At 37.8% G+C, this 12269-nt stretch overlaps 1 protein-coding gene across 2 annotated transcripts in view; it reads right to left on the bottom strand.

Moving 5' to 3' along the window:
• Positions 1-255: 255 nt before the first annotated feature.
• CWC27 (CWC27 spliceosome associated cyclophilin) overlaps positions 256-12269 on the bottom strand; it is a 243507-nt gene continuing 231493 nt past the window's right edge. For both annotated transcript variants that reach the window (XM_061189294.1, XM_061189295.1), the window contains exon 15: positions 256-738. In XM_061189294.1, coding sequence (XP_061045277.1) covers positions 576-738 — 163 coding nt within the window. In that variant the 3' untranslated portion in view covers positions 256-575. The remainder of the gene's footprint in view (positions 739-12269) is intronic.

Here is a 12269-nt window from a genome sequence, read left to right as displayed (position 1 = left end):
GGCATTGGCCTAGACGCAGGCGTGAACATTCACTTAGGGGTTCCTTAAGATTTAAGGCTATTGAGTCTTACTGATTTGGCTATTTTTAGATATTTATATGCAAAACAAAACCATCAATCTTTATATTACGTAATTTAAAAATCATATTTCAAAGTTAGTGCTGTGGTAACAGAATGCCAAAGAGGTTTCCCTTAAATATTCTTTCTGTAAAGATGTCTTATAAAAAATCTTGAAAACGAAGCCTTCACATATTTTAGGGTAAAAAGATAGAAACAGATTTGTACATTCTGCAAATGGTTAACATGTAAACTAGAAGGAAAGTGACTTTATTTCAGATTTAGCAATATAAAAGCTCAATTAGGGGAAAAAAAACATGTACCAGTAACCAAAAGCATTTGCTTACATCATTCCACAATTTACATAACAAGATGATAATTGTTTTTCAAAACCAGACAACAAGTTCAAAAATGCTTCTTTTCACACCCTTAAGTGATGCTGTTGGGAACAATGGCTGTTTTAAGGCCATTTATTGCAGGCACATTTCCAGCTAGTTCTGGTTTATCATTACTCTCATTTTATCTTCTTTCTTTTTTCTCTCTCATCAGCTTTTTGCTTTCTTCCCTTCTTCTTTTATTCACTGGATTCCGAGGATCATAGATTTCAAACGTGTCTGAATCTTGCATGCTTGCATCTTTCACTTTTCTGCTTTTATCCTCAAACTGAAGTACATGCGACATCCTAAAGTGGGAGAGAGATGGTTCACTGATTTTTGCATGAGAACTGAAAGTAGAAATTCTACACTACACTTGTCTTGGCATGATGAACCAAAAGGGTACAAAACACCAAGATGGGTTTATTGTTTACTGGTGCTTATACCACATGGAAGCCAACTTCTCAGAAAACACTTAAATTTGAAAAACATGTCTGGAGTTTGTTTTGTTGGTTTGTATTTCTAGTAGTGAGTCTTTTTGCTTCAGACTTCACTTGAGGTTCCTTTCCTGATGGGAGGTTAAAAGCGTTCTACCCAGAAGTCTTCCTTCAACTAAACTCAGAGAACATTCTTCCAGCTTCCTTTAAAGAGCACACTCAGCCAGGTTGCAGAGCAAAACTCCCGACATTAAACCAGCCCTATCTGGTTTTGTTTTGTTTTGTTTTGTTTTCAGTAGTTAAACGGGTCAAGTAGGGAATGTGTTCAGAAAATTCCTGTTCAAATGCTGTTATGAATCCCTTTTCTGGGGAATTGCTGAGTTTAAAAAATTTTTTGTACAAAAAGAAACTGAGCTTTTGGCACGGCTCCATGGACTAATTTCCTCCTCCTACTGTTGATTACAGCAAATCTAACCACCTTGCTTTCCTGCTTTATCAAATGCTTACTGGTCTTAAGGTCTCAACATGTGCTTGAATCCTAAGTGGTTGTAAGCTGGCTATGCTTAGCAGCAGAGAAATATGTAAGTGATTAGCTCTGCCCCCCATTAGGAGGTGCCGGGAATAAATAGGGAGGTCCCAAAACCAGATTCTAGGGCAGGTGAATGAATTTGGAAAGAGGAAAGTTCAGTTTTTATATATAAACAAAACTACTAAGGCTTTCCCCACTAAATATTTAAGCAGTTTTAAAAACAGGCGCACCCAACACTTTATCACAGCAGATGGGGGTAAACCGCCTGAAGGGTTAACACTCCCCACATGTCAGTTGTAACTTGCAGATGAAACCCACATATTACAGTGATTTCTGTTTCCCTATATGAACAGAGATTGGGCAGTAGGTACTAGCAGAGATTCCCCTACCCTTTCTTCCTGCAGTACCACAAATGCGGAGGGAAGTTTACTTTTGTTAAAAATTCCCATGGATATACTTAGATTTTGAAGAATCCTAAAAGATTTTGTGAGGGAAATGAAATGTTACAATATTAATGATACTACAATTGCACAGAGTTCAGTAGGGTTGACTGTTCACCAGGTTGAGAAGTTTTATCTTACCACCTCTTCCTTCCCAGAAACCTCATTAGAATGCAATGAGTATGAGTGATATTATTATGTGGATGAACTAGAGTCTACTTTTATTTACTGAGGTAAAGCACATTTGCCTTTCTATACTTTATTATTAACAATATATTATTTGCATCAGATTTCATAACATGCAATATCACACATGAGAACTGCTGACTTTTTATACTTCCATGGATTTAACCTTGGAAACAACCTCATTTAGAAAGTGCAGCATAGGATTATTGCTTATTTAGATGGAGTACTCAGAGTCTGATTTTCTTGTGCTTTCAATTTTCTACACTGTTTGAGTATTAGCGTCTGAGAATAAAACAATCCTCAACTCCTAGCAAAAGGATAATTATTCTCCAGCCATGGTAGCAAGTGACCACTATAACCAGACTGAATCAATCAAACAGGATTTAATCAATTAATGGTGACTTGCCTAGGCCAAAATGATCAGTAATAACTCACTTCAGTAAATACACCTCTGAAAGCCACATAATCAGTGACAGCCTCATGCTTTTGAAAGTTGGCCAATCAGTGGCAGACCCACGCCATTGACGTGCTTCTGAAAGCCAGCCAGTCACCAGCAGTCTCTCCTGAATAATGGTGCTTCTGAGGCTATTAACCCCTAAACAATCCCCGACCCCAAAACTCTACATAAGGTTTGCAACCTGCTTTGCTCAGAGAGACTGTGTCTAAAAGCAAGCTCTTTCGTATTTAAGTAATAAATTGAGCTTATTTTTTTTTTCAGGTACTGAGAGGTGGTCTTTTTCTTTGATACTCCTTACAATCTATGCAGCATTCCCTAGAGTGAGCTCTTCAGAATTTGTAAGTGTATTACCACTGATGAGGACTAAGTTTAGAAGTGTGGCAGGACTGTCCTGTTAAAGGTCCTTATCACATGTCATGGGGAGCCCAGACTCCTACACTGTATTTCGGTAAGTGCGCAGCAGCTTTCCAAATGATTTGTGCTGATGCCTAACCCCAAACCAGAAAATAGCTGGAATCATATTCCCTTTAAAACAATTTTATTCAATACTCCTATACTGATATAAAAATACAAAAACCACTATATTAGTTAACTTATTAATACTTTTCCATATATACATTCTTCTATTTTAAAAATTATGCCTTTCTCTGCCCCAAAAGACAGATGGGTCTTTTGTTATAATCATTTCTAGTAGGGACTGTCCATGTTTCAAAAATGACTTTACCAGAATTTGTCAAATAAAACCATAAAAAGGCAACTTCTTCCTTTCTATGCCATGAGAGGATCTTACAACTACTAGATTTAGTTGGCTTTGGTATAAGAAATGAAATCTAGACATGTGAACAACAGCACAAAGTCCACAAAAAGAAACAGATTTTCCTACAAATCTGAAAAAACAGAAAGCTGTAAAGTAGCTGTCTTTTTCAACTGTTTGTTTCATACACCACTGCACTAAACAAGTCCAACATTTTGATTAATAACAAACCTAAACCCAGAGGAAAGAAGGGGCTATCAGCTTACAAATTACTTCAGCTTTAATATCATAATGCTTAGCATGGCTGGTTACTCAGCATAATATTTAATCTTTAATTGAAATAAAAACATAATCAAAATGCTTCACCCATTTATCTTTCAACATGCTTCGGTCACTTCATTTTAAAAAGCAAAACAAAACAGTTATTATGATTTTCAGCATAATAAACTCCTGACCTGTGTGCCTCCATAAATCACAGACTGCATGAATTGAAAGCATGCCCACATTTTACAGTCTCCTGTGAGAATACACATGCAGACTTATTATACAGACTTAATTCAAGTACGTAAGGTCTGGTAGTTTACAACCTTGTATGTACCAATAACTCAATACTATCCACTCTGTGACTGGTCATAGAATTGGCCCAACAAGAGCAGTGAAGCTTTTGGAATTACACACTGATCATTTACATATGACAATTTTAGAACTTGTTCATTTGAAGGCAAAGACAAAAGTTTAGTTCTGATTAGTAACAATTTTTCATAAGATCAGATTCTCAAGTAAGAACATTGACTTCAGTGGTTATAGAAATATGGAGGCCTACCATTTTCATAGAGGCTGTGTATGACCAGGCCGCTCAAGATGGCGGTTCTCTTGCTCTCTGTACATCCCCTGCTCAACCAGTCCCTACTTCACCTACTCACATGACTGATCTTCCCTCTTAATCACAGAGCCTTAATGGTAACTGCCTACGTGTTTGCCCCCTGTCCCAGGTGGTTATCGTTCTAATGCTTAGACCAGAACCACTCCACCAAGCTAGGTTATCAAAGGGAAACATCTGCCCCACTGATGATTGTTAACCTGAGGGGCTGAGAGGGACATGCTTCTCTGCTGGTTTCCCTGGTAACTGATGAGCCAACCTGACATCAATTCCCCCTATAAATGGTAACCTCCTTCTCCCCTGCAGTAGCGAAGATTGCTGCTGCATCCTGCCTGCCGTCTGCTATAGGTGGGGTGTCGCTCCAGGACATTTTGCTTCTGACTTGTAAGATTCCCTATCCAATACACCTTGGATGTCTCTTTCACTGTTTCCAGGCTCTTTCTTTGGTCTCACGGTTGGGCAACTACAAGGCTGGCAGACCTGAGGGGTACAGCCCCAAAACAAGTAAGTTTATTCTTTTTCTTTTTTGTATGAGACTGTGTGGAATTATAAACAAAAGTAAACAAGAGAGTCTTCGAAAAGGACCTGGACCTTGACTAATTTGACATCCATTTTTAAAAACTCTCATTCAATTGTAAAATAGATTAAGATATGACAGCAGTTAATATTAATTGGGAAAGCAAGAGAGGTACTAATTCTCAGACATACAGTAAGTAGTGCAATATAGAATTCCAATATTAATAACTCATTTCAGACTGAAATGCATTTAAATTATTTATGCTTATGTAATATAAACAGCTATCTTTCTCATCAGAAATTCTATAAACCACTCTTTCCCATTTTCAAGTCTCCCTAATATAGGAACTTACCACCCTACCCTTAGATTGTTGTAGGTGTCTTAACTGTTTTATGTCTGTACTATTTCTCCTTCTTCTAACCTCCAAAGGTTCTAAAATAATCTTTCTTAATACATCTCCTTTTAGCATCCCTTTGACCAGAAACTATTGGCTATTGTATTCCACTGAAATAGCTGAGCCTGACCCTTAAAACGCTCAAACGACTGGATCTTCCCATCTCACCAACTTAATTTTGTTTCTTTCATCAACTCTCACCATTTTGTAATTGCCTGTTCACTTAATTGTGAACATCAGTTATTTGAGACAGTTTGAGTCTTGTTCACAGTTGAGTTCTCAGTGCTCAGAATGGTGATTGGTGCTGGGAATCAAAGCCTTTAAATCCTCTGTATTGGCCAGGACCTCTGGCTGGAACTAGCTGGTTTGCTAACCTAACAGTTAACCCTCTTTTGTGGGCAGGGACTGTCTTTTATTTCTATGATAAACTTTTAAAATGTCTAACAGGTTCTGCAGAAAGTCTGGAGCTCTTCACAGGTCCACCTTTTCATGACCTCTCATAGCTCAGCACACACTGATTGCTGCTTTTCCACTGCTCTCAGATCAGTGATGGCTAGTTTTTATTCCCTGTAGACTGTGGTGGGAGCATGCCTTATGTTCTTTCCCATTTCCTATGGTACCTAATGTAGAACTAGATAGGATTTCTTTTAAAGCAATATTTCTCAAAGTCTAATCCCAGAGCCCAGCAACAAACACAGGCTGCACATTACAATCACTTGGGTAGCTTTTAAAACTATCAACACCAGGCCTCCACCTCTAGAGGTACTGACTTAATTGTCCCAGGATGGGGCTTTAGCATCAGTAATCTAAAGTTTTTTCCTGGTGATCTAAAAATACAGCCAAAGTTAGGACCACAGCATTAAAGTTTAAGAGTCTTTACGCTTTCAGATTGAGTTCATTAGCCATTTGTTTTGGCCCCTTCAGAGATGAAGAACAGCTGGTTCCTAATGACAAACTACTCACATACTTGAAGAAGCTTAAGTGGCTTCTGAGCCTATTTTAACTGAATAATCTCAAGTGTATTATCCATTTCTTAAATATAGTCTGAGGAAAAGGCAAGGAGCTACACTGAATTATTCATTCAACAAATATTGGAGCCTTTTTATGTGTGAGACCCAGTGTCAGACAACAGGGAAATAAAACCAAATAGGACCCAGGCCCTGCTCTCCTAAAGTGAAAAATCTGTTAGGGGAGATTAACACACAGGCACCAGAACAAATGTACATTTTGGAAATGCCTGCAAAATGTGAGGGCACAATAAGAAGAGCATCCTCTGACATAGCAGTCTATGAAGAGCTTTCACATGTCTGGTATTGTCTTCACAATAACTATATGGGGTAGGTGGGAAATATGTTATTCACCTCCATTTCACAGGCAACCTGAGAGATTCATGGTCAAGAAACTTGTAGCTGGTAAGTAGTTGACCAGGTACTTGACTGAATGTCTTCAGAGGTAACAAACTTTCATCTTGTGAAGATGTATTTAACTTCAGGAATAAATCAAAAGTTAATTCAGTGCTAAGTCTAGTGAATAGGATAAAAAAAAAATCAGATCGGGCAGTGCTTATTTTGGAATACAGCATTTTGAAAAGGCAACTATAAAGAGACAAGAATGATAATCTGTGTGGCTCCCAGGCTGGCCTATAATGCAATTAGAAAAGAAGTTCCAAAAATGTCTTGAGCCATGCGGGAGCCTCTTTGGGAAAAGACACCTCTCTACTAGGTGAACACTTGCTTTTAAAAAAAAGGTTAATTTTCACTGTAAATTTTTATCCCTTTATTGCCTTTAATCATTGCTCCCTGGAATTAGTCCCAACTTCTCCCTATACCTCCTAAAATGAGGATGCTAAGTAGGGACACACCATTCAGCTGGAGGTCCAAGAGGAGCAGAGCCAAAGAGCCTGACACTGTAAGGGTGGATGTCTGGCAGTCTCTTCGCAGGCATCAAATTACTAAGGACTGCCTTTATGATTGATGATGATATCCAGGTATTTTCTGTTACATATATATTTTTCAAAAATTCAGATTTAGCCATGAAAACTGTCCTGTTTTGAATCCTTCAGTGGTTCCCTGTTGTCTAAACAATGAAACCCAAATTTCTTACGTAGCCTCTATGACTTGGCTTTTGTTCCTCTCTCTAAGCTCCTATGTCATCTTCACATCTTATGCTCTAGACATCCTAAATTACTTGCAGTTTCCTGTATAGAACGTGCTCTCTCCTGCCTCCTTGCTGCCTCTGTATGGTGATATACTTCTCTCCCTGCTTCAGTTGAGGTGTCATCCCCTCTGGGAACCAGTCCCTGAATCCTCTCCTGGCCTGTCCTGCTCTTTTTCCAGGAGGGTTAAGGTCCTCTTCTGTACATGTCTTAGTTTAGCCTCCCTCACTAGACTGCAGATGGCTCTGTTTTATTGGCCTTTGTAACAGCACCAGTCACCAAGCCTTGACAAGAAGAATGCCCTCAATAAATGCTGAATGAACACACGTTTCTGGGTAGCCAGTAACCTCTAAAAACCTGGTTTTGTTCACCTTTCTCCTTGAGTATCAATAGATAATTCCAAATTATTTAGCAATTTCAGTTGACCCTTGAACAACATGGGTTTGCAATGCGCAGGTCCACTTACATGCGGAGTTTTTCAGCAGTAAACACTATAACACTATATGATCTGTGGTTGGTTGATTTTGCAGATGTGGAACTGCTTCTATGGAGGAGCCAGGTACATAGAGGGCCAACTATAAATTATAAGCGGACTTTCAACTGCACAGAGGGTGGGTGCCTTAAACCTCCACGTTGTTCAAGTGTCAACTGGATGCTTATAAGCCTTTCAGTTTTCCAGATAAGTAACTCTTCTTTCAAACTCTACAATACTAGAGAAAAGGCTAATAGTCTAAGACCTAAAACAACATATTTCCACCACCATTAAGTTTATGCTATAAAACTCCAACAGATCTTTCTCAAATGAGCCAGTTAAACTGCCTAATGATTGGTATTTGTCTTCTGTACTCAGCCTTAGAGGTATAAGGTAGGGAAAAAAATGCATATATTGTCCTCAGACAGCCTTCCTCTACTTGGGTTGAAAGGCCCTGCCTTTCTTTGTGAAACTTTGTCACCTACATAATTTGTCTTTAGTGTTGACAGCTTCTCATTTCTCTGTTCAGTTAGAATTCTTAAGAAACCCAACTAAATAACCCCTGATTATTACTTAAGTTATCGTTCTTAAGGGACTATGGATAGAAACTTAAATGATCTAGTTTATAAGTTTTCTTTTTTTTTTTCTTTTGGTGGGAGAGGGCTTGAAAGGAGACTTGTATTTGAAAAGCAAAAACAGGCTTTTTTTAAAAGAAATTTCAGTGAGACAAAATAATTTTTAAGTTTAACCCACATTTGATCCTTTGAAAAAACCACACCCTGCTCTGTATCAGAGATGGGCCACAGCATACTTCTGTCCATGTCACTTCTCTGGAATGCCCTACGACCTCCTTCCCACTGGTTTATGTCCCCTGAGCTTCCAAAGCCCAATTTAACTGCCATTTCCTCCTAAAAATCTGACTGCCTTGGGCCTCAGGACCTACTTTTGCCTTTGAATTTCTCTAATGCCTTTTATGGAAGTTTTGTGGATTGAAGTCAGAAGACCTGGGTTTGAGTTAAAATTCAGTCATTCAGTGTTTCTGTAGGAAAGTCACATTGCTCTTCAGGTCTCTGTTTCCTCATCTGTGAAGAGGGTATGGTAATAAGCACCATATTTACATAGTTAGAACGAGGTTCAAACATCATGCCTACAATTGTGGTCCAAACACTTACTTACCATTTTAACTTATTTTGTATTTTGTGTGTATGGGTGTTAATATAAAGTGAGCTTGTATATATTTATCATTTTTATACTATTCTATTAAAACTTCATACCCTTTTTCAAAGTGTTTTCATGTACATTATCATACAAAACTTATTTGATCTCACTTAACTGTAGGTTTATATGTATATTTATAATATGTCCTGTCTGCACTATGCCATAAGCCATTGAAAGGGCAGAAGCTATTTATAGATTGAAAGAATTATAGAAATCTTATTTTTACAACTTTCATAGCATGATTAACATACATTCACTGTCTTTGTATGTTTTTTCTTTGTGCAAAGTAAAGCAATCCTTAGAGGCAAAAAGAATAAACAAACAAAAAAATTACTTGTAACTCCATAGCTTATCAATAACTACTGTAAACATACAGGCACATCGCTTCCTACACTTTGTTCTATGCATGTCTAAATATGTATATATACTTATAGTAAGTCCCCTACATATGAACCTTCAAGTTGCAAACTTTCCAAGATGCGAACGTGCATTCGCCTGTCCAATCATGTAAGTTAGTTCACGTGTCTGGCGTACATTATCACATGTGTGCATCCTCTACAAGTGGTTGTACTTTTGTGTACTTTACTGTACAGTACTGTATAGAGTACAGTAGTACGGTATCTTTATTTCAAGCCCAGGATGTCTGGAAGCAAGCATAATAGCAGCTGTGATGTAGCTGGTACTGTTAAGAAGCGCCAAGCAATAACGATGGAAACAAAAGTGAAAATAATTGAGAAAGTGGAGTGAGGCGAAAAGATGGTAGACGTCGCTCGTTCTTATAATGAGGAGCTTACTAATGAAGACCTGATGGAATTGGAGGCCCAGAGAGAGGACTAAGAGAGATAAGAGGAAGAAGAAGTAACTGAAGAACCGAAGAGATTCATGACACAGGAAATGGCAAGGAGATTTTCTTTATTTGAGGAGGCACTGTTTGTTAGTTGTTTGAGGCACAGGACCCGAACATAGAACAGTACACGAAGGTTGCAGCAGCACAGTACACAAAGGTTGCAGCAGGTGTTCAAAATGCAATGCAGTGCTACCATGTCATCTATGATGAGGAAAAACACAACTATTACCCAGACATCACTGGATCATTTTTTCAAGAGGGTAGATAGAATTGAATCCAGCAAGGAACCAGAACCTGTGCCATTAATGTCAGGCGTGAGTGAAATTGCAGCTTGCCCTCCTTCTCCTATTGCTGACGATCCTTCAAGCTCTACCATCTCCCACCTCCTCTCCCTCCTCCAGTCAGTAACTCTTCTTGGCTCTTCACTTGATGCCAGCCCCTGTACGCCAGCTGTTGTACTGTACTACTGTACTTTTCAAGGTACTGTACTTTTCAAGGTACTGTACTGTGAGATTAAAAATGTTGTCTTTATTTTTTGTGTTTGTTTTTTATGTATTATTTGTGCAAAAAGTATTATAAACCTATTACAATACAGTACTATATAGCCGATAGTGTTAGTTGGGTACCTAGGCTAACTTTGTTGGACTTACAAACAAATTGGATTTACGAATGTGCTCTCAGAACTTGTTGGTATGTCGGGGAACTTACTATATATTTGAATGGGTCATAATGCATATGTTTTACAATTTACTTTTCATACCGAACTACACCACAAACATCTTTTTAATAACTATACTTTTACATCATTGTATTCATTGCCTAATATTTGGTCCTACAGATAATTTAAAATCCACCCTATATTAGGATTCTTACTCTTGTTCAAATTTCTACCTTTACAAACATTACTGCAAATAATATCTATGTGAAAAATATTTGGATTTTCTTATTTGTAGTAAATGTTTCTGGGGGGGGGGTTGGTTCAACATTCTTTCTTTTAGTAGATTGGTCTTTTCCTTTAAGAAATGACCCTTCCCCACTGTCAGCCCTTGTGGTTGGGACCCCCTCGTCCTTGTCTGAGGAAGGGAACACATGGTATAGGCCTGTGCAGACTAACCAGTGATTAGATCAGGGAATGGGCATTTGAATCCGGCAAGGTCAAACAGAACTGGCTCAGGACTTTTTCTGGAACTATGGGGTTGGCCATAATGGAAACATAAGCCCAGAGCTTCTGGAGGCCACCTCCTGGGTGGGAAGCCTGCCTATGGAATGAGAGGAAAATGGAGCCAGAAGACAGAGATTCCTGACATTGGCTGAACTCTGACCCAGCTGTGCCCTAGCTTCAGTTCTTAAGCTTCCCGTGCTGATAAACCCCCATTTTTAGTTGAAGATATTTCTGTCATTTGTAATAATATTTACTAACGCTTAGGATAAATTCCTATAAGTAGAATTCTTAGGTCAAAGATTTGTACACTTTTAAGGCACTTGATATATATGATCTACCTTCCCTTCAAAAAGGATATACCAATTCATTCATCAGCAGAGTGCCTTATTTTGTTTTGATTAATAAACTGATTTTTGTTTTCATTCCCCACCCCCCCCGTAATGTTTTTGGCTATTGGTATTTCTTTTGCGACATGTATATTTGTGTCCTTTGCCCATTAAAAAAAAAAAAAGGGCATACTCATCTTCTCCTTATGGATTTGGGAGAATAAATAAGGATTTATATTCTTAATATATTAATCACATAAACTACAAATAGACTTTGTAGTTTGTCATTTGTTTTTTGAGTTTCACCTCCTTTCTTCCTTCTATCTATCCCTCCTTTTCCCTTCCTTCTTTGCTTCCATACAGAACTTAACAGTTTTTTATACAGTGCTAGTGAGTAGTGTCTTCCTTTAAGTCTGTCTTTAGAGTCATACTTAAGAAGTCTTTCCTCACATTAAGACCATGTAAATATCCACCTATATTTTCTTCTAGCACTTTTACAGTCCTTTTTTCACTTGTTAATCTTTTATCAATTTAGAATTTTCTTTTAGTATTTGGGTAAGATAAAATTGTAATTTCTTTTCCCCAAATAGTTACTTAGTTGTCCCAATTTAATTTCTTGAATAATCTACCCTGTACTGTTTCCCACTGCTTCAATTAACATAGTTTTGGCATCTTACTGAGAAAGATCATTACCTTCTTACTCTTGGAAAAAACATTTCTCAAAATTTATTTTACTTTTATTTTTAGAAGAGGTTTACATTTACAGAAACACTGACCAGATAGTACAGTTCCCTTATACACCTAAACCAATTTTCCCTATTACTATCTTACATTAATATGGTACATTTCTTACACTTAATGAACACTGATATCTTATTAAGTAAAGTTTATTTAGATTTCCCTAGTATTATGGACTAAATTACATTCCCCCCAAATTCATATGTTGAAGCCCTAACTCCCAGTGTGACTGTATATGGAGATAGGGCCTTTAAAGGAGGTAATTAAAATTAAATAAGGTCATAAGGGTAGGGCCTTAATCCAAGAGAACTGATGTCCTTAAAAGAA

The sequence above is a fragment of the Eubalaena glacialis genome, chromosome 4 (genome assembly GCF_028564815.1).
Source record: "Eubalaena glacialis isolate mEubGla1 chromosome 4, mEubGla1.1.hap2.+ XY, whole genome shotgun sequence".
NCBI lineage: Eukaryota > Metazoa > Chordata > Mammalia > Artiodactyla > Balaenidae > Eubalaena > Eubalaena glacialis.
The sequence above is the reverse complement of the archived record's forward strand: the minus strand, read 5'-3'. Positions and strand labels throughout refer to the sequence as shown.